The 27,500-nt window shown below is 35.0% G+C and overlaps 2 protein-coding genes across 2 annotated transcripts in view; both read left to right on the plus strand.

Moving 5' to 3' along the window:
- LOC125247564 (CXADR-like membrane protein) overlaps positions 1–27,500 on the plus strand; it is an 824,350-nt gene that overhangs the window by 761,317 nt on the left and 35,533 nt on the right. The gene's annotated exons all lie outside the window — the stretch shown is intronic.
- On the plus strand, positions 4,477–16,040 carry LOC125246537 (zinc finger protein 345-like). The gene is made up of 4 exons (XM_048157483.1): positions 4,477–4,730; positions 5,815–5,919; positions 11,969–13,724; positions 14,785–16,040. The coding sequence occupies exons 1-4, from the start codon at positions 4,616–4,618 to the stop codon at positions 14,852–14,854; spliced, it is 2,046 nt and encodes a 681-aa protein (XP_048013440.1). The 5' UTR covers positions 4,477–4,615; the 3' UTR covers positions 14,855–16,040.

Here is a 27,500-nt window from a genome sequence, read left to right on the forward strand (position 1 = left end):
CATACTAAAAAAGATATATATATTGTGAATCCAGTGATCAACTGCTATTTGGGTCTCAGTTTTCAGTGATATTCACATGACAGCTGGTTATTTGCAATTGCACAAGACTAGGCATGTGACGGTATCAAATTTTCATGTTGCGATTAATTGATGAAGCTTTTATACGGTATTATCACGATATTAAAATAAGTTGCAAAAAAATGTTGTCATAGTTTAACAGGTTTAAGAACTCTTTTTGTAATAAAACAAAAAGAACTCTGAATGTTTAAATACAATAATACACTACAAAAAAATATATAAAGTGAAATTTTCAAACAGATTAAAGTGCAAAAGAATTAGGCTATAAAGAACAACAGGTAACACTTTAGAATAAGGTCTCATTATTTAATGCATTAACTAAGATTGAGCAACAGCTACATATGTTACAGAAAGTTTTATTTTTTGTTAATGTTAGTTTAGAAACACAACTGATCATTGTTAGTTTTATCTCAGGTCCATTAAATAAGTTCTTTTGATTTTAGTAATGTTATTAAACAGTAACTAAGAAATGAACATTAACTAAGAATAATTAATGCTTTATAAGTATTTTTCATTGTCAGTTTGGTAATAATTAATTAACAAGTTAACTAATGAAGCCGTATGTCTCAAAGTGTTACTGAACAATAACAAATAATCAGAACATTTCTAATCATTAGGGCATGTTGTAGTCCAGATTAAAATATAAAAATGTTTAGGTTTGAAAATAAATATCCTTTTAAGTCTTTTTTAATTATTCAGTTTTTGGTGCTGTGATGAACAACACTGAGATTACAAAAAAAATAATGGCTGTTTGAAGCATTTAAAAACTTCACCAGCGCAGTTACTTTGTTTGCACGGTTTCCGTGGTAACCGCTGCATGCTGGTGTTCCATCAGCGCCCTCTGCTGTCAGAGAGTGAACGCGCACTTTCATTCAGCTCGTCTCCTTCACTCGTTCCGTCATGTGCTTCTCGTGCATGTTGGGCTTGTTTACATCTGAGCGCGTGTCCTTTTGACGCAGAATACAGCGGTGTTGTGCATTTTATAGGAGTGATGGGTAAAGTATTCTTAATTGCATTATAAAAAATTTAAAATTGGTAATAAATTATTTACGGTATTCTGAAGTGCCCACGATTACAATATCGTGCATATTCATTATCGCGATTTATCGCATTACTGAATATCGGCACAAGTCTACACAAGACCTTCTGAATATATATAAGCAGTAGACATTTTTAGAAAGAAAAAAATTAAAAATATACAAAAAAGAAGAAGCGGGAGAATCAAAGAATTATGAAAAATTGACTGCCATTTTGGGAGTAAATGTAATATAATCTAATTACAAGTAGTTAATTTTTGGAATCTGATTACATAATCCATAATCATGTAATCAGTTACTACTAGGGGTGTAACGAGATCTCGCGAGACTAAACTGTGACGAGATTTCTCGTCGAGGCAAAAAGTAGTCTCGTGATGTTGAAAGGATATGCCACCGCTACGTTTACATTATGCCTTCACTATGGTTTTGCTCTGTATTTAAATAAAAAGCATTTAATTCAGGTGGATAACGGTTTCCGCCGCTCCATATTTACAGAGTACGCGCGATCACGAAAGTGAAAGTAAACGCGAGCGTGCATTCAAACGCGATTTCAGTACTCCGCATTTTGAAAGCGGCTCCCTGATGAATACAAATATCTCTCAATATGAAAGCTATCTTAGGCTGGGCAGCGTAGTTGTAACCATCTCTTAGCTCTGTATCAGAGAAAAATTGGTCTTATTTGCACTTTGAATATTGAGAGAATGCGATTATAGTTGCACTTATTGTAAAGTGTTACCATAAAAATGAATAACAATTTTCTCTTAATCTTATTAAGCACAAACAGTAAGGTTTCATTTGTTAACATTAGTTAATGCACTGTGAACTATCATGAACTAACAATGAATGACTATTTTTATTAACTAACATTAACAAAGATTAATAAATACTGTAGCAAATATAATGCTCTCATTGTTAGTTGATGTTGGTTAATACATTAATGTTAATAAATGAGACCTTATTGTAAAGTGTTACCATTTTAATTTATACTGTTTTTATGATCAGTTTGTGGAAAGGAGTTCAGTTAGGAGGTCAAAAGTTGTAGAAGCTCATAAATCATGTACAGTAAGGTCTGAAGAGACTGAAATCATACAGAAGAGAAGTCAGTCAGTTGAGTTTGTGGCAAAACCTTTTACAGTGCTTGAGTATTGTTGTCTTTTACTGCATATGATAATTCAGTCTCAGAAAGTAGAACTGAAATGACATTCATTACAAGATGATGTTAAAACATTTCAAATACACCTGCAGAATATTTTTTTCTAGTCATGTATTTCACCACTGAGGATTTCTTAAAAATAGTGTGTAAAGAGCTCGTCTCGTCTCGTGAACTCAATCTCGAGTCTCGTCACACCCCTAGTTACTACCCAGATCTGTTAATGTATTTGATCTGCCAAAGATGTTAAAAGAGTAGAAATAAAATGGCAGCAGTTGAGATAGATTCACATCAATTCCCCTCACAGATCTCAAACTTTGACATTCAGTAACAGTTATTATCACTATAAAACATCGAAACAATCACACAAACACACAATCGCTCACTGAATGAACACATTTTCCTCAAATCTCAAACTTTGACATTCAGTAACAGTTATTATCACTATAAAACATCGAAACAATCACACAAACGAACACAAAATCGCTCAGGACTGAATTAATTCATCATATTTTCCTCACAGATCTCAAACTTTGACATTCAGTAACAGTTATTATGACTATAAAACATGAAACAATCACACAAACGAACACAAAATCGCTCAGGTCTGAATGAATTCATCATATTTTCCTCACAGATCTCAAACTTTGACATTCAGTAACAGTTATTATCACTATAAAACATGAAACAATCACACAAACGAACACAAAATCGCTCAGGTCTGAATGAATTCATCATATTTTCCTCACAGATCTCAAACTTTGACATTCAGTAACAGTTATTATCACTATAAAACATGAAACAATCACACAAACGAACACAAAATCGCTCAGGTCTGAATGAATTCATCATATTTTCCTCACAGATCTCAAACTTTGACATTCAGTAACAGTTATTATCACTATAAAACATGAAACAATCACACAAACGAACACAAAATCGCTCAGGACTGAATGAATTCATCATATTTTCCTCACAGATCTCAAACTTTGACATTCAGTAACAGTTATTATGACTATAAAACATGAAACAATCACACAAACGAACACAAAATCGCTCAGGTCTGAATGAATTCATCATATTTTCCTCACAGATCTCAAACTTTGACATTCAGTAACAGTTATTATCACTATAAAACATGAAACAATCACACAAACGAACACAAAATCGCTCAGGTCTGAATGAATTCATCATATTTTCCTCACAGATCTCAAACTTTGACATTCAGTAACAGTTATTATCACTATAAAACATCGAAACAATCACACAAACGAACACAAAATCGCTCAGGTATGAATGAATTCAACATATTTTCCTCACATGCTGCACTAAATGTTTATTTCAGCAGGAAGACGACAGAAAAGACACACAAGTATCGCTGTGCTCGATGAAAACAACACAGAAGTGAACCTGTCGCTTGATCAAACTGTATAAAGTGTGTTTGATAGTTAATAACATGTAAATATGAGAAATACCCTGAACTGCTCGACTCTCCTCAGAAGACTCGACGCTGAAACTGAGTGAGGGGAAAACGCGCGAGCTGTGACGTCATCAGCCGCCAACGGTTGATGATCAAAAACGCTCCGCTTCTACAAACCTGCAATAAAATGAATGAATAAATAAATACATAAATAAGTGTGTGGGAAAAATATATATAAATAAGGAAATAAAAGTGTAAATACACATTATTATTATTATTTTTTTTTTTTTTACATTTCCTTGTATATTTATTCATCTATTTATTTAGGCTATGGGTTTTTAAACATTTTTTCTTTTATTTATTTATTTATTTATTTATTTATTTATTTATTTATTCATTGTTTTTGCAGGTTTGGTCCTCCATAGTTTCCTTTACAACTATAAAAATAACTAGACAGAACTGGAAAAATGACTATTGTGAATGTTTGCGCTGGTGTCTGTGTGAATTTACACTGGAGTTGATGTAATGCAAACATTAGAAATGTTTCTCAGAGTGAATGACAATAGACTTGTCGCCACCTACTGGAGGAACGACGTAACCTGAACAAATCAATGAACGAATATGAACAAATATTGTCTTTAGTGATTTAAAAGATTTGAGGTGAGTGAAAAAAACAAAAACTATTGCTGAATTGGGAATAGCACTGCATAATAACAAAGATTTGCTAACTAATATTATAAATGTTGTTAAATTTATTAAATGTATAGTAGCCTACACCATCATAACCCTTTACTTCATTTTTTTATATTACATTATAAACTTCCCAAAGCTATTTTTCTAGTTATTTTAAGTCAGTAATTTGACTGAGTGTTGGATTCCTGCACAATGTTGTGAGTGGGAACCATTGATTGCAGTGTTTGTTCGAACGGGATGCTTATCTGTGTCTCTGTTCCTTTAAGGAGCGCGCGCGTCGCGTCAGAACGCGAGTGGACGCTGATGAGGCAGGACGCTCCTTTTTTCCCCTCTCGTCTTCCAGCCATTGTTGGTATGTTTAAAGTTATTTATTTGGTCAAAGTTCATGAAATATAAAACGAAATGTGTTTGGAGTCGAGTATGCAAATGTATTTCTGTGTATTGGTCCATTTATGTGAGTTTTACGCGACGCTTGTCATGGTTTGTGCACAGTTAGAAGTTAGCGCAACGGATGTTTCTCTTATTAGGTATGTTCAGTTCTTTAACTCAAATTGTATAAAATTATAGAATTTGTGTAATTGGGTTTATAATGTTGTGGACTAAATTTGAATATACTATTATCAATATTATTTTTTTTATCCCCCTTTCATTTTATAATGCATTCAATTGCTTTGCATTTGTATAGTGCACTGATTTAACTTTCCTATAGTGGCATTGTGAATGTGTATGATGCTTTGGGAGAATGCTTACATTAATTTGATGCATCATTCATTGCTAATAATAATAATACATATGGAGACAACAATTGACACAGTGATATATAATCAGTAATTTTATTTTAATTTCCTTATTTTATGGGTTTAAATGTATTACACAATGTTAAACTTATTTTGCTGTAATATTAGCCTCAGACCGCTGATGAAAACACTAATTTTTCCCCTCTCTTCCTCTAGCCATTGTTGTTTTGAAGGAACACTCCACTTTTTTTGAAAATAGGCTCATTTTCCAACTCTCCTAGAGTTAAACAGTTGAGTTTTACCGTTTTCGAATCCATTCAGCCGATCTCCGGTTCTGGCGGTACCACTTTTAGCATAGCTTAGCATAGTTCATTGAATCTGATTAGACCGTTAGCATCTCGCTCAAAAATGACCAAAGAGTTTCAATATTTTACCTATTTAAAACTTACAAACTTAGTTACATCATGTACTAAGACAGACAGAAAATGAATAGTTGTGATTTTCTAGGCGGATATGGCTAGGAACTATACTCTCATTCCGGCGTAGTAATCAAGGAGCTTTTCTGCCGTACCATGAGTGCAGCGGCGCAAATGCTTAGAAGTGTCATTTATTATAAAACAACCTTATTAACTAATTTTGATTCTTATTTTTGATTTTGGCTGATCAGCTCCTCCCACATCACTCCCATCAACAGTGAAGCTCCTCCCACACTGGAATTCATCAGTGAAGCTCCTCCCACATCACTCCCATCACCAGTGAAGCTCCTCCCACACTGGAAAGGAAACTATAAGATGGAAGAAAGTGGTACCTGTTTTCTTTATTTCACAAAAATATATATATATTTTTTTTTTATTGTGAGTGTACACGGATATGATTAAACTCTTTACAGTTTATGTATGACCAAAATTGAGTATTTTAAGTTGTTTTCACTGGTGTAAGGAAGCGGATGAAGTGATCACGCCGGCGCCTCGCGCGCACACGTCAATAACACTGCCTGACATCGCACTAAAAATGGCATACTTTATACCAAGAAATCGATTGTTTTGAATACTTATGTAAATGGTGGTCTCAATATGTTATATTGTTGTATATTCCTTTATATTATCAGGCTGCTGATGAGAAATGATCCTCAGCACCAGTTACTCAACTCCACCATACACACACACACACACCTATACACGCCTATATTACTAACAATACGACATACAAAATTTTCTTTTAAAGGTGCCATAGAATTGAAAATTGAATTTACCTTGGCATAGTTAAGTATTAAGAGTTCAGTACATGGAAATGACATACAGTGAGTCTCAAACGCCATTGTTTCCTCCTACTTATGTTTACAGAGGTGGGTGAAGTATCCAAAAACTGTACTCAAGTAAAAGTACAGGTACTTATATATTTAAATAATCTATATTTAAATTATTATCATAATTAGCATCTTTGCAACAAACACAAAAGAGACGAGCATTATTTCTGGCATCTGTAGCCCAAATATCACTTCAAGTCTTTTGCTTTGTATAATAATAATGTATACAGCTACATTTGAAAGAAGAGAGAAACTCGATGTGCTCACGCTCATAACATCTGAACACAAACAATGATCAAATGCACATTGACGGATCATCTTCTGTTTGTTCTCCAAAATGTAATCAAATGTATTATTCTGCAGGCGCGTGTAAACTGGTTAATTGTGTCAAGGCAAAGGCGTTCATTTTAAATACGAACAGGTCGCCGGCGCGGCCACTGCGCAACCGGGTGTTCATTTCATAATCTCTGAACAATGGTAGCTTATTTAATGTATAAATAAAGATATATGTCCATAAAAACGGTAAAGAAATGCTACATACTGTTATCGTGGCGTAGGAATAATCTGCTTGGTTGTAATATGTTGGCTATTGGCTGTATGAATTTAAATCAAATTAAATCAATAGTAGCCTACCTGTGGAATTGTTCACAGACAGCATACGCAGTTCAACTAATAAAGACCTTTGTCGCTGGCAAACAATTGATGCATTTGCAGATTTGCTTTTAATTGACTGTAGATCCACTGCCACTTCATAGAACACTCCGAGTGAGAAACCGCTTCCGTCGATTCAGCGCGTGCAGGAACTGAACTGAACCAACCAATTTAGACAGTTTTGCCAACTTGTTTGATCAAGTCTTTGAACAGAATCGACTCAAAAGAGTGATTCATTTCTTAATAGGGCATCGTTCATGAAAAAAGAGACAGCGTGCTTTAGGGATGTAACGATGCATCTGGAACAGGTTGAAAATCGATTAAAATATGTGACTATTCAAGTCGGTTGAGATGCTAAATGAATCGCGATACATTTGGGGGCGGGGGGTTATATGAATGTATAGCTGAGGAGAACTGACTGTGTTCAGAAAAGTTTAGATGGTATTTTCTTTTCATCTTACTTCCATACAATGGCTTTTAAAATAGTTTTAGCGCACAGCGCTGTTTGTTTAGAGCGGTAACCATGGAAGCGCTGTATTGCCGCTGTTCCATAAGCGCCACCTGCTGTCAGACAGTGAATTTGCGTTCTCATGCAGCCCTTCTGCTCTTATGAAGTTTTATGTAGCATAATTTCACAAAGCTAAAGTCTGAACATTCTGTTTTTGCTTCAGATGTTAAAAATTATACAATCTAATTTAAATTAAAAACTGCTCAAACAGCATCTTTGTTGGGATTGTGATTAAAATGCAGTGGTTGCCTCTAATTTTAAATGGCTACAGATAGTTCAGCCTGTAATAGAGCAAATAAACGTCTTGTTCATGTACTCATATGAAGAGATTTCTTTTATTTGTATTATTTATTTATTTATTTATTTGATTTAGGATTTGTTTTAAAATTTCAATTTAGTTGTTATAAAGATATTTCAATTTCACAAAGAAATATACAGCATTTTGTCTGAGAAATAATAAAAAGACACTTTCTCATTTAAATCTCATTTTGTTAAAAAAAATCGTGAGAAAATCGAATCGTGAAACCAGTATCGTGAATCGTATCGAATCGTGAGTTGAGTGAATCGTTACATCCCTAGCGTGCTTAGAATAAACTACGCATTTACAGTATTGCATTGAAAATAAAGTAACGAGAGGAACAATGTGGGAAAGTAAAATTACCCACATTTAAATCTACTCTAAAGAGTACAAATTTTCCAAAAAACTACTCAAGTAAATGTAACGAAGTAAATTTACTTCGTTACTACCCACCTCTGTTTGTTTAAAAGACCTCAGAATCTCAACATAACACAGTCGGGATCATTAATATGAACGCCCCCAATATTTGCATATGCCACCCCATGTTCAAGGCATTAGACAAGCCAGTATTAACGTCTGGATCTGTGCACAGCTGAATCAACAGACTAGGTAAGCAAGCAAGGACAATAGCGAAAAATGGCAGATGGAGCAATAATAACTGACATGATCCATGATATCATGATATTTTTAGTGATATTTGTAAATTGTATTTCTAAATGTTTCGTTAGCATGTTGCTAATGTACTGTTAAATGTGGTTAAAGTTACCATCGTTTCTTACTGTATTCACGGAGACAAGACTGTCGTTATTTTCATTATTAAACCCTTGCAGTCTGTATAATTCATAAACACAACTTCATTCTTTATAAATCTCTCCAACAGTGTGTAATGTTAGCTTTAGCCATGAAGCACCATCAAACTCATTCAGAATCAAATGTAAACAATCAAATAAATACTATACTCACTTGATCCGAAGCATGCATGCAGTATGCATGACAAACATTTTGTAAAGATCAATTTGAGGGTTATATTAGCTGTGTGAACTTTGTTTATGCACTGTCTATTACAGTCACAAGCTCGATGGGTAGGGAGCACGAGATTTAAAGGGGCCGCAGCCTGAATCGGTGCATAGTTAATGATGCCCCAAAATAGGCAGTTAAAAAAATTTATTAAAAAAATCTATAGGGTATTTTGACCTGAAACTTCACAGACACATTCTGGGGACACCTTAGACTTATGTTACATCTTGTGAAAGAACGTTCTAGAGCACCTTTAAGGTCTTTTTTCATAATATAACTTCAAGTAAACATTTAAAAAAAAAAACATACCAAGAGGGGACTTGCAACTCTGATATACCTATCCAACAGGGGACCTCCATAGCCTGCAATCGAGCTGTGTGTGTGAAAGGTGAACTGGCACTGAAGTCATTATGCAACTTCATATAATTATATAATGTTCGCACAGGCATCAGGTATCACAATAAGCATAAACAATCACAATATACAAAAAAAAGAATAAGAAAAAAGAATGACCAAAGCATCAGTTATTAACATTTAACTTTGAATTGCTTGAGGAAAAAACATTTGAATGTGTTTTAAATACAAAGGGAAAATGCAGTTGGCCAGATGGCAACAGTTCAAAAGCTAATGTTGTGGACATTACAGAAGAGTATTTTCTTTTTATTCTCTTTTTGAAATTTATTCTCTGTTGTGGCCTCTTACTTACAGTATATGATCAGTCCAGTGATTTAGTTTTATTATGAACACTATTACATTCAGAGATTTTCAGAATATTGTTAAATATAAAGGCAACCAAACAGGTGTCACACTTTACCATCTAACAGGGGACTAGTGTCCTTTTGTGCTGCGCAGACGCAGGCGACATCTCTTCCTCAAGCCCCACTTGCGGGATTATTTAGAAGATGCAGCTGCAGTGAGTTAGTGTAAACGACAACAAACAAAGTTATGTCTGACACAGAGAAAGGGACCGATATGTAGGGAAATATGTAGATTTCACATGCTCATAACTTCATGAAAAACGCACAGAACATAGAAAATGCACATTATTATTTAAAGCACATTCTTACGATTCTGACGAAATGAATCCAAAATTAACATAATATATTGCTTTGTTCACAAGATATTACACAGGAAATGATTTAACATACTTACATAAAAACGTGTCTCTTTCTAGGATGCAGTGTGTATCCAATGATCTCAGACCCATCCATGTTTGTTTTCCAACGTGGAAAAACACACAATAGGTATCATCTTAAAGCTTAGAAAACTCAAATGTCTTCAGTTTTCGTCGACTAAAACTAGACGAAAATAGTCATGGATAATTCTGACTAAAATAAGACTAAAATGCTCAGACTTTTAGTCGACTGAAACTTGACCCAATTTTAAAAGATTAAGGACTGGACTGTGTTCCTCCTACCTATCATATAAGAGACTCACTAGCCATGTTTCCATGTTGAGCCAAAAAAAAAAAAAAAGCTGTTACATTCAGAGATATACAGAATACAAATATTACTGAATACAAATGTAAAGGGTAAAGGCAACCTACAAGTGTATTATTGTGTAGTGAAATAACTATAAAATGCACATGCTGCTGCTCCTTAACTTCAGCATTTACACTTTAACTGTGGAATTGGTCACGGAATGGTGAGATCTAACACCGCAAAAATGGTAACATCTAAATTAACTAAAAACCAAAAATAGTATTTAACTGAACCAACCTACATACATCAATTTATATAAACAAAACTAAGGTTTATGGGATAAATCAAGCAGAAATGGCTCTTCAAGGTTACAATTGCAGGTCATCACTTTATACAGTGAATATTGGACTCTTTTTGATGGTAAATTGTGACATCTTTTTGGTTGCTTTGCCATTTCTTACCATCACACTAAATATTTTGGAGGTCAGATCTCAAAATTTAGTTGAAAAAATTGTCAGTTATCTCAGTTAAATTATGTAAACTAAGTGTCTTTTAACACTGACACTTTAGCTGAACTGAAGATTTTCAATGCAAGAATCAACATAAAACTTTTGACCTTCAAAATCTTTCTACAGTGTATTTGTATGGCAATATCTGGTGTTTTAGTTTTATGATGAACATTGCTATTACATTCAGAGATATTCAGAATACAAAATATTGTTCAATATAAAGGCAACCAAACAGGTGTGTCACTTTACCATCTAACAGGGGACTAGTGTCCTTTTGTGTAATGAAATCACTATAACTTTAACTTGTATGAAAATGGGCATGGAATGGTGAATAAAAAAATGGTAACCTATTGTGGTAACCTGTTGCTGTAATGGTGAAATAGCGAATTTCGTTCAAGTCAATTATTAAACCTTATTGAACCAACCTAAATATGTTAATTTATAACAACAAAACAACAAAAACAAGTTTTATGGGTTAAGTCAAGCAGAAATAATTCTTTAAGGTAACCACTTAATACAGTGATTATTGATTCAATTAAACAAAATGCTTTTGGTCCCCTGTTAGATGGCAAATTATGAAATCTGTTTGGGTGCTTTGCCATTTCTTACCATCACAAAACACACTAAAATTTTGCAGGTCAGATCTCAAAATTTTATGTTGACTTGCTGCATTGATGCAAAATTGTCAGTTATCTCAATTAAATTGTGAACTAAATGTCTTTTAACACTGGCAATTTAGCTGAACCAATTAAAGATTTTCAATGCAAGAATCAAAAAGAGTTTTGACCTTAAATCTGTCTACAGTGTATTTGTATGGCAATATCTGGTGTTCTAGTTTTAATATTAACATTGATATTACATTCAGAGAAAGTCAGAATATGAAAAACTGCTAAATGTAAAGGCAACCAAACAGGTGTCACACTTTACCATCTAACAGGGGACCACAGTTCTTTTGTGTAATAAAATCACTATAACATTCACATTTTCTGTTTGCTAACTGTTAACTCTGCTAAGTACACTTTAACTTGTGTGAAAATTGGCATGGAATGATGAATAAAAAATGGTAACATTTATAAATCAAACTGTACTGCATTTATGAAGAAAAAAGTTCTAAAAGATTAAATATTTCTCCTTTCATTTTAGTCCTGATGGAAGTAAAGGAGGAGAGTGAAGAACTGAGTGAAGTAGAGGAGAAACATCATGCCAAACCTGGAGAAAAACCTCAGAGTCGCACAAAGACTAAAAAGACATTTAGAAAGAAAAGAAGAGCCAAAAAATCTATAACCTGCACTCAGTGTGGAAAGAGTTTCTCAACCAAACAATGTCTTGAGTATCACAAGAGGATCCACACTGGAGAGAAGCCCTTCAAGCGTGATCAGTGTGGGAAGAGTTTCAAACAATCAGGACAACTTATACTACACCTGAGACTTTATACTGGAGAGAAGCCGCATGTATGCCACCAATGTAGGAAGAGTTTCACACGATCAGAAGACCTTAAATTACACTTGAGAATCCACACTGGAGAGAAGCCGTTCACATGTGATCAGTGTGGGAAGAGCTTCATAAAATCATCACGGCTTAAGAGACACATGAAGATCCACACTGGAGAGAAGCCGTTCACATGTGATCAGTGCGGGAAGAGCTTGACAACCAAAAGAATTCTTGAGTATCACATGAGGATCCACACTGGAGAGAAGCCATTCACATGTGATCAGTGCGGGAAGAGCTTCAGAAATTCATCATGCCTTAAGAGCCACATGAAGATCCACACGGGAGAGAGGCCGTTCACATGTGATCAGTGCGGGAAGAGCTTCAGAAATTCATCAGACCTTAAGAGCCACATGAAGATCCACACGGGAGAGAAGCCGTTCACATGTGGCCAGTGTGGAAAGAGTTTCACAACCAAACATAGTCTTGAGTATCACATGAGGATCCACACCGGAGTGAGACCATTCACATGTGATCACTGCAGCAGAACGTTTCTTGGGTCATCACACCTGAAGAAACACCTGACAGTTCATATGAAGGAGAAGCCACATTCATGTTCTGTGTGTGGAAAGAGTTTTTCACTGCTGGAGAGTTTACGCAGACATCAGAAAATTCATACTGGTGTGAGAGAGTACATGTGCTTTGAGTGTGAGAAGACTTTTAATAGAGGGAGTGATTTAAAACAGCACCAGAGAATTCACACTGGAGAAAAACCTTACAAGTGTTCACACTGTGACAAGAGATTCAGTCTGTCATCATCTCTGAAAAAACATGAGAGGATCCACACTGGAGAGAAACCTTACAAGTGTTCACACTGTGACAAGAGATTCAGTGTGTCATCATCTCTGAAAAAACATGAGAGGATCCACACTGGAGAAAAACCTTACAAGTGTTCACACTGTGACAAGAGATTTAGTGATTCATCATCTCTGAAAAAACATGAGAGGATCCACACTGGAGAAAAACCTCACAAGTGTTCACACTGTGACAAGAGATTTAGTGATTTATCATCTCTGAAAACACATGAGATGATCCACACTGGAGAGAAACCTTACAAGTGTACAAACTGTGACAAGAGATTCAGTCTGTCATCAAATCTGAAAACACATGAGAGGATCCACACTGGAGAGAAACCTTACAAGTGTTCACACTGTGACATGAGATTTATTCAGTTAGTATCTCTGCAAAGACATGAGAGGATCCACATTGTAGAAAAAACGTACAAGTGTTCAAACTGTGACAAGAGATTCAATCAGTCATCATCTCTGAAAAAACATGAGAGGATCCACAGCGGAGGGAAGCCGTACACATGTTATCACTGTGGAAAGAGTTTTTATATTAAAAGTTACCTGAAGTCACACATGAAGATCCATGCAGTGGAGAAACCACATCACCACAGTCTGAGATCACGGTAAGTAGTTAATCTTTATGTGCTGAGAAACACAGTCTCTTCTGTGCTTGTTGGCTCTCTATCTCTCTCCTCTCCACCTACAGTGAGCGCACTGGCGCGTCATTCAGCTGCTGAACACTGGTGGTGTATGAGGAGAGACTCCTGATGTGATTGTAAAGCGCTTTGGGTGTACAGTCACACATAAGAAAAGTGCTATATAAAAGCGTCATTCATTCATTCATTATTAATTTTTTAATTTCCTAACAGCCACGACGGAATGAAACTTGATCATATGACACCGTCACTGCACACAGCGCTGACTCCAGTGAGGAAGTGTTTGAATTTGCCTCAGTATTTACAGCATCACTGCGAGATCTAGATAAAAACTTTTACTAACCATAGATATCAGATCAAACAGCGCTGAGGTGGAAACCAGGAGAAACATTGTGCCATGAACAAACAAGATTTAGAAAACTTTTAAGTGCACAAATCACCAACATTCACCATGGATTTAATGTAGTAATGCTAACTGTAACTGTTTGTGGCAGAAATAGTCAAATATTTTTATTCCAACTGCCTTGTAATTAGTTCTTTTTGTAATCGATTCCCATCCCTAGGGTAAGTGAACAGCGATATGAAATCAACTTCACAAGACTAATGATGAGCATAGACATTTATCAGTTAATCCAATATTACAAAACAAATTATGGAAAACTGCTTAAATATTGGGAAAAATATCAATAAAACCGATTATCGGTTGGTCTCAGATTGTTCCTCTGTTAATATAAGAAAGGCATTCAACTGTATGCATGCTAGCGTACATATAAAAACTAAGTATACTTCGGGATTTATTCTTTAAATAACTGTCTGTTCACAAACCACTAAGTGGTAGTTTATGTAACAGCAGTGCTCTGGTCATGTGACCAAAAGCACACATCTTATTAGTTATGCAATGGGAAACACATCTCAAGCCAGAGTAAACAACACATGTCCAGGGCAAACTGTATTAAACAGAAATCTGAAATTTATTATTGATCTCACATCATGTCTGTTGGAAATTAATCTTGTTTGTTTTTGTCAGAACTACCAGAAAGCATTTGGAAGGACAGAGAGATCCAGTGATCCAGAACCTGCTGAATGAAACATCATGATACTGAAGAACAAAGAACTGTTTATTCTTCATTCCTCATTCATTCATCACTGAAGAACATGCTGATGTTCACCAGATTTACACTGTTTCAGGTCGAGACTAAAAAAACAACAGACTAAAGCACACAAAAAACAAAGTGAATTGATTATTGATTTGTTCTATAACTCTTTTTTTTATTGGCATTTTATATATATTTGACACAAGAAAGGACTAAATTGGAGGTGAAACACAAATGTATGGTGCATGGAGATATAGTGCATTCCTGTGAGACTTTCACAATAGAATAGAATAGAATAGATTTCCTGATAGATTTTCCCATTCCTGGGAAATTTGTCTTGGACATCATGACACGATCAGTACACAACTTCCATCCCACACAACACATAACATACATTTGTTATATAACTTTTATTATTAGGAAATACAGTTTGTTTTCTTTTCCACATCTGTGTCCACAGAAAAGTTAATATAATCAGCTATACTTTCAATGTCCATCTCATGAAAGAGTTCCCAGTCTGTAGAAGTAAAGCAGCCCTTTAAATACTGTCATCAGATCAAACAGAAACTGTCTTCATCTTTTTAAAAGTGTTCTATAATCTGGAATCAAGTGAATCATGTTTTGATCACAGTTTGATAAAGGAGGTTTAGACTTGGCAACATATGCATTCTTCACATTTTCATAACATTTATCTAAAATCTTATTACCTCGAGTATCATTCTTGATATACTCTTCATACCCCGGAAGACATCATGGTGGAGCCAGGTCTCTGTAAAGACCATCAAGCAAGAGTCAGGATACTCATGGCAAATCCTTGAGTTTATGCGTAGCTCCTCTTTGTTCCTTAAAGCCCATATGTTGCTTAAAATCGCACGTTCTGATGACATCCTTTGTTTATTATGTAGAACAAAAGTTTTGAAAATTAAGTTCATGAACAATGTTTAGAGGACTTGATGGATGAGATGGATTTGGAATTCCCCCAAAGTAAGTATAAAAAGACTAAGGAGTGAAGCACCTCTGCATTAAGCATGAAGGACACCTGATACGCTATCGATGGACGCTTAACAACATCCCCAGTATTGCTGATTAAAGGATTATTAAGCTTTTTAGCTGAAGCTGATTTTAAGTTTTATTTTATTTGACATTAACACCTTTGTATTGTAACCAATAAAATAAGTGTTACTATTGCCTTCTGTGAGACTTTACTTATAACTACAAACTGAGCATCAAAAAAGAAGCAGCACAAGAGCTTCATTGCTGAAGAGCTTCAACCTGCGGCGGGTGAGAACTTTATGATTTGGTAGATTTGACTATCCTGACCCTACCTGAATAATCATTGGGTTAAATGTGTACGATGAAAGGTCACAGTGACTAAGAAGATCTATGTGTCTAATTTGCATTTTTGCAAGATTTATTGTGCCAAAATAAGTACATTAAGTGCAATAAGCAGTAATGTGTAAGTGGACTGCACATATCGTAGAACAAGCCTCAGTAAGAAGTAGTGAAAATAAAGTTTATCTGAAATAATAATCTACATAGGGGTATGGGGTACATAATTTCTATCATTTTTTGTATTGAGCTTATAAACACTTGCACCTTAATATGAACATAAGAAATAAAATGCAGGAAAATGTCTCGCAAATACATTTGAATTTTGTTTACACATACAACAAGTGCCCCTTGCATAAAACGGTCACCTTTTCATGTATATAGACACTATGGGATGCAGACAAATCTGAACATGTAAATAAGTGCAGTCAGTCTGTCTGTGGTGTGGATGGCACACTCATTTTATAAAGGGAAACATGGATCCCAATGCTGATCCATCTTTCAGTCTTCTTAAAATTGCAACATGAATCATTATGTTAGCCTATATGTATTGTCTCTCTTGAGTGAACGTGACACACAGCACTATGAGTTTTATATAGAATAGTGAAACAATTATATTGAAATATATTGAAACAATGCATAATGGACAGAAATGTGAAGGAAAAATGACAATTTTAGTAACAATACAACATTAAAAAAAAGATATTCTAAGCCACTAATCCCACTCCAACATGTAAACCTAGCCATAATTATTTCTTATAAATATGAATAGTTATAAAGAAAAACATAGACAAAAAAAGCAGAGTCAGCAGGGAAAAAAAACAAAATAATGAGTTTAATCATTCATTAAGTACAAAAATTGAGTAAAAATAAAAGCGAATGAGATTGGTCTCTTTGCTTCTCTTCTCTTGATATGCTTTGGTTCTTATAAGTCAGTAAAGAGAGAGATCTGTTTCCATTCAAAACTACATGAAATAATATCTTGTATTTGCATGAAGAGTAGAACTGGAAGAGAAACTAGATGTTCTGAAGAAAAACAATGAAGAATGAGTTAAAATCAGATTCATGTCTCTCTTAAAAGTGTTATGGCCTCTTCATCAGATTTTTTGGCTTTCGTTTTTCCTCTCTTGTTCACGTCCATCAGATCTAAAAGAAACATTAAATCATGTAAGTTTTCAAATGAGAGACAAACATGAAGTAAAAAGTGAAGCTCAAATTCAAGATCACTTAAGAGTCTAATAGTAATTTAATCTCAACAAATTTGGCGTGTGCATCATTAGCAAACTATTGTCGTAAGTCCCATTGAACTCTATTTGTAACGACAAAATTTGCAACCACAGTTCACTTTTGGAAACCCAACCCTGGTTTAAAAACTGGTCTGCATGATTATGAACTATTTTATTATCATGAAGATGATTTGTGTTATAAATCACTCGTTTGGACATGAAACTTTAGATGGATCAGGCATGACATTTAATCTGTAAGCAATCACAGTTTCCTACATGGCACAAGATGAGTGGTCTCTAAACTAAACTTTTCTAAAGGTTATAACTTTTGAACCCTTTGTTCTAGAAAACTTAAATTTAGTTCACCAGATTCCTATATATATATATATATATATATATATATATATATATATATATATATATATAAAAAAAACAGATTCTTACAAAAATTTTCTCAGATGATCTTTGAACTGAGCCACACAGAAATGACGATTATTTTCTGAATTATAACCATATTTGTTCAAAAGTTATGTCGCAAACTTAACGAGGCAGACCCAAAATAGTTTCAGAGGCTGTATCTTGGCCAAACTTTGAGCAAAATTGGTATGCTTATTCGAAACCATGATCTAAGGTTTCATGCCAAACTCAGGAACAGTGCAACCTACAGGTCATGAGATCTGAAAAATGCTAATAACTTTAAACAGTCTGTCAGAAAATCATGAACTTAATGTATATGGATTCCTTGTGTCATGGTGAATCTGAGGATTGAAATCTGACTGAACAGATATTTGATTTTTGTTACCCCACATGGAAAAAACCTATATAAACATATATGTTTCAATATAGGTTTTGATATAGGTTTTACATATATGTACACATGATATAGGAAAACGGCCAATTTTATATATGTCACATATATTAAAAACCTATATCAAACCTATATTGAAACATATATGTTTATATAGGTTTTTTCCATGTGGGACCAATTTCACGTGTTCGTGTAGCGGTGTGTTTTCTGCGTTGTGTCGTAATCAAAGACAGACTGCGAAAAATCTTGCCATCAGGTCCTCACTTTATTCTTTATAACACAAATGGCAATATATGAGGACTTGTGCAGCATACAAACAGCATGTGGCAGCAACGCACAACGCTGAGAAAGAGAGATATTAAAAGTAACTTAAGTAAAGAAAAATAATCAATGAAACATCTGAATGTACATCACAGAGGGGTTTACGATTACAATCATACAAATATATCATGTGAATTCAGCTGTTACATTAAACATGGCCTTAATTGAATCACCGCAAAAACTTTGTGCGACCTACCGCTGTGATGTCTCATGCAGACTGGGAAGCAGCAAAGTGCGTCAACACCCCAAGTCAGCATGGCGGCAGGAAACCCCAAATATGGTCATGGCAAGTGGAATCACAAAATAATTGTCTAAATACATAACTGCTACATTCGCACATACATAAGTTCTTGCATAATTAAGTTCTTTCGTTAATTCTTAGTTTTTGCCTTGATAATAGAAAATATGAGCTAGGCATCATGTATGACAGTCAAAAATGAGATATGAGCTACAAAATGACCAGATCCTGCCATTAGCTATATAGAAGACATATCTTGTATGTATAGGGCATATATATGGATATGAAGAAGCAATACAGGAGACCTATATTTCCTGTATATGCACATATATGCACCTCAATTTTGCCTATATGTGGCATATATACACATATATGCAGTATATATACGCATATATGCAGCATATATATAGCATATATGCAGTATATATGCGCATATATGCAGCATATATATAGCATATATGCAGTATATATGCGCATATATGCAGCATATATATTATCATATATGTGCATATATGCAGCATATATGTACATATACACTGCATATAGGTTTCATATATGCGCATATATCCACATATAGGTTCTTTCCATGTGGGACAGTTCCCCAAAATACCTCTTCGAAGATGACCTTGCCTGTGTTTGTTTCCTTATGCTGGATAGCTTAGCATGCTAATTGGTAAGCATGATTCTCACTTCAACTAGCAACTTCTGCCAGTGACGCAATGAGATGAGTGACAGGCACCTGACATAGAGAGAGTGGGTTCGAGTCCTGTGTGGGACAAATTGTGTGCAATGTTGTGTCATTTCAGTTCCTTTAATATCCAGGTAAATATTGTACCAGTCTTTCTTACTCTTGGATTAGAAATGTGTGTTTTTGTTCATTCTGTTCATTCTCTTCTGAACTGCTGTTAATTTTGAGTTCATCCTAACTGTGCTACTGAACCTATCTGTTCTTCATGTACATTCTATTTCATTCAGGGGCATTGATGAAGAGGTTAACGTCAGGCTACGACATAGGCTGCGTGTGACACGACGGCGTACACTTGACGCAGAAGTATAAATCAGCTTTAAGGGCTTATACAAAGCAAACAGAGGAGCAAAAAAAAAAAAACTAATAAAAAAAACACACATGAACAGAGGAAACTAATCAAATCAGTAACCTAGGATACAAACAGACCGGCAAATGAGGAGAATTCAACTGATCAACCGACAAGAAAACTGACTAAAAACCTGAAGACAGAAAGTACATGAAAACTGAATAAAAACAAACTATAAACATTAACAAAGTAAACCAAACAAGTAACAGCTGGCAGTCGCTGGCAACTTTTATAAAAATGCGCTGGCAGGGAAAAGATTTAACATGTTCTTCAGCATCATGAATGAATGAAGCATGAGTGTCAGAACCATTGTATATGGGTGGGACAAGACCCTCCCAATTTTTAAGGTCAATGATATTAGACCCACTTACTTTTACCATCTCTAATTCAGTGCATGTATGTGTTCACTTTTCAGTGCACCATCAGTCAAATCCATTCCAGTTAATAAATTAAACACTTACACTATGTTGTTAGCAGTCATTGCTAGGCTAGCTAGCTAGATATCTACAGTACATCAATCAACTAGTGTTAGCAGCTCTGGTCAATGAGAGAAGCTAGTTGTTACCAATGCAGCGTGTTGAAATTAAAGCTAAGGTGTTACAGTACAGTTATTCTCATTGTAAGACTTGATTTTCCTGCTAAGACAAAAACTGAAATCAAACACCCTGCAATAAAGTTATAAAACTCATCTGAAGAGAAGATCTCAAAGAAATAGCATAGGACAATCTTCTGAAATCATTATGACCAGTAGATTATTGGAGTCCATATTTCCACAAATCTGCATCAGGATCGATTCAAACTAAAGGCCAATATAGGAGCATGTAAGCACATCATAGGACTTTTTGATTTTTGTCTATCAACTGGCTTAGCAATTTGCAGTATTGTGACTAAGGAAACTGTGTTTTTATATGAACAAGCATGTGGTGGTTTGACTCAAATGTATTAGTAACTCTGTACCCTCTGAGAATCAGAACTGGTGAGTTTGTGTCGTGAGATCCACGCAAACCTGGAGCATGTGACTATAAGGGATATGGGTCCGTAATGAACGAATAATTGAAAGTATGGGATACCCAGAATAATCAAATATCTACATTAATACATGACCAATGATAAATTTCTAATTGGAAACACAACCTAAGAGTAAAAATAAGATATATAATCTTGTTTTCAGTTTGGATTAAGATTATTTTGCTTACCCCACTGGCAGATAATTTTGCTTGTTTTAAGGAAAAACTCACTTGATTTTGTCTTATTTTTCCTAAAAAGAAGAAAATAATTTTTACTTGTCAAGAAAATGCTTCTTGATCTAAGAATTTTTAGATATTTGGACTGGAAACAAGACAAAAATTCTAAGTAAGAACAGCATTTTTTGCAGTGTTGTTATTTATTAGGGACAAGTAAATTGATTATTTGTCAAATTTGAGTGACATTTTAGTATTTTTTGAGTTTAATGTGTTTAAAAAGATAGATAGTTAATCTAGTTAATGATTTAATGCACTGAGCTCTGCAGTCACAACACTCTACAACAGCAAAATGCTACATTTCTTTTAAGCCTAATTCCTAGTCAAATTAGAATGATTTCTTAGTTTTATATATCATTTGTGATTATATCTATAGATATGATCAGATGTGCAGTCTGCCAATGATATTAGAGCGACAGCACTAGGAACGCCCACAAGCGACTTCACAGTAAACTAGTGACATGGTGTGAACAGGGCTTGACAGCTGGCTTCTGTGCACGTGATTTAGGTGTTTGTGCGCATACAACTTGAAATTACAATAAACAAGTGTACATTATGAAGGGTTGGATTCTCAATATATATCTTTTTAGAGAATTATAATTGTTAACCAACATTTATCCTTCTAAATATTTGAATGACTTTGTCAACGTATGTTAAAGCATTTATTTTCCTTTGCATCTTCAAACACTAGAGAATAAGTTTGAATATTGTCTGTACCTCTCACTGAGAGAAAAGTACAACTTATCAGTATGTTTTGGGAATCTTTCCTGTTTATAGTTAAAGCTCGGGCCAACTTCAACCTTGAAGCAGCTGTGAATCTTGTGTATCTGTGTATGTGCGCTAGTGTTCTGTGCAGGTCCTGTATTGATACTGATGGACAACTGGCATTCTACTGGAGACCTGCCAATGCCTTTCCATGATCTAGAAGATCCAACTGTGCCTAAATCCAGGGTCCGAGCGTCAGAAGCCTGTCAGTCCATGTGTGGAAAATTGCTAATTTTGTCTATTTTTCTTAGCCAATCAGAATCATTCAACCTGAAGAAATGACATAGGTAGTAGACTCTGTTAGAGTATAAGTGCAGTGGAAATGTGAATGTACAAAGAGCGGCCTACAAACTCCTTGTGAGACTTCTGCTGATGAAACTGCAAACTATTCTTCATTAAAATTTTATTACTTTTACTTTAAAGGGGTCTGAGATCATATGGAGTGTTCAAATATGGACCAAAAATCACTGCACTCAGACCCCTGTAAAGGACCAACACCCTTAGGCTATAAAAGCAATTGTTTAAATAAAAGGCACCAGAATACAGGATATTGGATCTACTCCACTAAAACAATTTCCCACCCACATTTTGTTTTTCTTTTGTTGTTTCTGTTCACCCATGGAATGAAGAATAATCACCAACCTCTTTCTTCTTCAGTGTGTTTCATTCTGCAGGGTTCTGGATCACTCATGTTCTCACTGTCCTCTTTAATAAACTCAGTCTTTGCAGATTTCAGCTCTTCCTGATGCGTTGATGCTCCTCTGATGGGAATATTCCAGCATTTATTGATGAACTGCTGTGGGAGGAGCTTCACTGATGATGTGAATGCTGTGGGAGGAGCTTCACTAACTGTGTAAATGTTGTGGGAGGAGATTCACTGATGAATTCCAGTGTGGGAGGAGCTGATCTGCCAAAATCACAAATATGTAACTGAGCTTGTTTTGTACATAAAGTAATCAACAAATCCCCTCAGTCTGTTGCCAACAATGAAATGGGCAGCTCTGTTAATATTGATGATCCTCAGACTATCAACACTCATTCAACAAGACATTCAGATCATCTCACAGATCCACGCAAACCTGGGGCATGTGACTAAGCGACATGGGTCCATAATGAACGAATAATTAAAAGTATGGGATACCCAGAATGTTCAAATATCTACATTATTACATAACAAATGATTCATTTCTAATCATTGGTTCTTGGAAACACAATCTAAGAGTAATAATCATTTGAAATTGGAGTCAGATTAAATGAGTGAAATTAAGTGAACTTCACAAGGGCGCTGAAAAGACTGAAACACGCGTTAACCTTCGCCCAGGCCTTTGGATTCCGTTTTTGGGCCCATGGGGGGTTCCTTACATCATTGACTAGCAACATTGAAACCCATTATAGAATGACAGAAGACACTCCTACTGTAAAAATCCTGAACACTGTGTGTGTCTGTGTGTGTGTGTAGCCAACCAACCATTAAAGAAAGACATTTTTAGTGCACTGAAATACAAAGTAATACCCTATATAATTAAATAATAAAGAGATGAGCCAAATGAAAAAGGACCTAGTTCTTGTCACGTACACACTGTCCCTAAAAGAGGACTGAGATCCTTTTTTGGTCCATTTAAGTAGGAAAGATATATGTTTGTAAAGATTTATTAATTAAATAATTTAATTTATTGTATATATATACAGTGGTGGTCAGAATTATTGGCACCCTTGGTAAATATGATCAAAGATGATTATAAAAAAATAAATCTGCATTGTTTATCCTTTTGATCTTTAATTCATAAAATGAGCAAAAATCTAACCGTTCATTGAAGGAAAAGAATTGAAAGTGGGGGGAAAATAACATTATGAAATAAATGTTTTTCTCCAAAACACATTGGCCACAATTATTGGCACCCCTAGAATTTTTTTTATTATAAAATATCTCTGAAGTATATTCCCATTCATATTTAAATTTTTTTTTAGCTCACTAGAGTGATCATGAACATGAAATTGTCCAGCCATGACTTCCTGTTCCACAGGAGTATAAACATGAGGAAACACAAAGGCCAAATTCCCATAATCATTCATCACAATGAGTAAAACCACAGAATATAGTTCTGATGTGCAGCAAAAGATTGTTGAGCTTCACAAAATAGAAAGTGGCTGTAAGAAAATAGCTAAAGCATTGAAAATCCCCATTTCCACTATCAAGGAAATAATTAAGAAGTTCCAATCAACTGAAGATGTTACAAATCTGCCTGGAAGAGGATGTGTGTCTAAATCGTCCTAATGCACAGTGAGGAGGAAAGTTTGAGTGGCCAAAGACTCTCCAAAGATCACAGCTGGAGAATTGCAGAGATTAGTTGAGTCTTGAGTCTCAGAAAGCCTAAAAAAAAAGATCAAACAGCACCTACATCCCCACAAGTTGTTCGGAAAAATCCTCTGCTCTCATCCAGAAACAATCTCCAGCATATTCAGTTGTCAGACACGACTGGAACTTCAAACGGGACTAGCTTCTATGGTCAGATGAAACTAAAACAAGAGCTTCTTGGCAGCAAACCACCAGATGGGTTTGGTGCACACACGGATAAAAAGTACCCCATGCCCACGGTTAAATACACTGCTGGATCTTTAATGTTGTGGGCCTATTTTTGTGCTGGAGATCCTGGACATTTTGTTCAGATACATGGCATCATGGATTCTATCAAATACTAACAGATAAAAAAGTCAAAACCTGACTGCTTCTGCTAGAAATCCAATAATGGGCCATGGTTGGATCTTCCATCAGGACAATGATCCAAAACAAACATCAAAACCAGCACAAAAATGTGTCACTGAGCACAAAATGAAGCTTCTGCCATGACCATCCCAGTCCCCTGACCTGAACCCTAAAGAAATGAGTGGAGTGAACTGAAGGATCTGGAGAGATTCTGCATGAAGGAATGATCTCTGATCTCTTGTCAGGTGTTCTCCAAACTCATCAGGCATTATAGAAGAAGACTCAGTGCTGTTATCTTGGCAAAAGGAGGTTGCAAAAAGTATTTAACAAAAGGGTGCCAATAATTGTGGCCAATGTGTTTTGGAGAAAAAACATTTATTTCATAATGTGATTTTCTCCCCACTTTCAATTCTTTTCCTTCAATGAAAGATTAGATTTTTGCTAATTTTATGAATTAAAGATCAAAAGGATAAACAATGCAGATTTATTTTTTTTATAATCATCTTTGATCATATTTACCAAGGGTGCCAATAATTCTGACCACCACTACATATATATAATTACATTGCTACAAATGGTGTTGAATGAGCTTAACTCTAAGTTGTTTATCTTTTGATACTGTATTGATTTAATAAAATGTGTTCTTTATGACAATTTTTTCTAAAATTGAAAAAAAAAAAAATTATATTGGCAATATATCACCTTTCTTACAATAACGCAATATATCACAATATATCATATTTTAACCCCTGTATCGTGATATGTATTGTATCATTATATTATATATTATAATGCAGGGTATCCGCGGGTCATTAAAAAGCATTAAAAGTGAAAATTAAGACCTTAAATGGCATTAAGAAGCATTAAATTTGATTCCTACAGGCAGGGGTTAAATTGGGCTGGGGCCGTCCGGGGCTAATCCCCGGCACACAGACTTACCAGGGCTCGACACAAAGAAACTCAGTTATCATGTTGCAATAAAAAATCAATATGTGGGGTTTTTATAGCTAGATATTTTCGACATATGATAAAGTTAAGCATCACACGACCGAAAGTGCTGATTTCCTGAATATTGCCTTGATTGAAATTGACACTAATGTCATACAACAGTTTCAATAAACAAGTAGTTAATATTAATCACTTACGTTTTAGGTCCAATATTGCCTGTTTTTTGTTCTATTGTAGCAGCGAAAATAGTTCAAACAAAGCAGAAACAGCGCATATCGCAGCTACTCTCAGCCGTTTCTAATGATTCAGTGTTTTGAACGAATCAGTTGGATAAATGACTCAGTGACTCACTCATTAAGACGGTCACTTGCCGCCATCTACTGGTGGTTTAATTTCATGTTTAAAAGTATAAATTTTTTATTTGTATATTCAAAAGTATTTAAAGAATCTCATAACATTATTGAATGTAGTTGTGTTTTTTCATTGTAAATTATTTAATTTGGTAACAGCCCTATAGTGACTTACTATGTTAATTTATCAAATGTAAGAATTTGAAATAAAAGATTAAACATACATTTAATTAGACTGGGGGAGGGGGATGCCCTTTATAAAGGTTAATTATTATTATTATTATTATTATTATGTAAGGAATATTAATAAAATACCCCCAGGGTAAGTAACAAAAATATGCAGACTTAAATATATCACTGCGGATAAAACACTGATGAGAATTTTGCTTGTTTCAGAATAAATTATATTTACAACACACACAAAAAACTTTATTTTCCCCCAGGCAAGCTAGTTTTTTACTCTGACAAGTAAATGACAAATTTAGTTGTCCAAGAGACAAGCACAAAACAAGGCTTAATGTCGAACTCTGTATTTTGTATTTATATTCTCTCCTTTAATGGTAGCATCACTCTTATATTTGATACTGACACAAAGGAGAAGGCACAGACCTACAGAAAGATTTTATTGTCATCAGATGTATCTTTGCACACTACCAGCATCTATAGAATGATTTTGATCAGCATTTTAGTGTTCATAACAACTTGTTATATTTTAGTTTGTCAACTGATATGATTTTGTAGTCTTCTCATACACATGCACCCCTCGAAAGCCTGAAACCACAGAGTCCCCCCACATAACAAATCCCAATTTAACCCCTGCCTACAGGCATTGCATTTTTTAGAAAGTTTTGAAGAAAAATAATATTAACAGTTTATATTGAATATAGCCTTCAATAATACTTTGATTTGCTGTCGCAAAATATGTACATTGGTATTCACACGTGGAACCAGTTTATAATTGCCTCTGGCCAGTGCAGTATTGCCGTAATGCTGTTTTGAACAGCAGCGGGCTGTGACCTGGAAACAGAAGGCTGCATCAGTGTTGCCAACTTAGCAACTTTTCAGACCCCTTTTGCGTCTTTTTTCCAAGAAATATTTCTGAGACCGCCGTGTTGTTTTTCTTATAAGCCAAAACCTTCACTGTAGCTACTCTCTCTCTCTTTCTCTCTCTCTCTCTCTCTCTCTCTCTCTCCCTAGCTCGCTCGATTTCATAAAAAAAAAATGGAATTCTTAAACTGATAACTGTAGATAAAATATCAAACACAAATTACCTTTATTTTCCGGTCTATATTCCTTCAGTCAGAATTCGCGCTGCAATATATCCATGACACTGTCAGGCTTTTCAAAATCACATGACCAAGAATGTTTTTTTTCCTAAACAGGCTACCGTCATGATTTAAAACGTGACACTGATTACAACAGTTCAGTTAACAAATAGTTAATATTAAGTCACTTTACATTTTAGAAGGAACATTGACTGTTTTTGTTCTATTTTAGCAGCGAAAATAGTTTAAAAAAAAGATCACAGCAGAACCATAGCGTAGCAACACTCACCCTGCATCCCAATGTGCATACTATTCACATATTACTAATGTCACATACTATTTAGGATGGATAGAATGCTC

This window comes from Megalobrama amblycephala, linkage group LG1 (genome assembly GCF_018812025.1).
Source record: "Megalobrama amblycephala isolate DHTTF-2021 linkage group LG1, ASM1881202v1, whole genome shotgun sequence".
NCBI lineage: Eukaryota > Metazoa > Chordata > Actinopteri > Cypriniformes > Xenocyprididae > Megalobrama > Megalobrama amblycephala.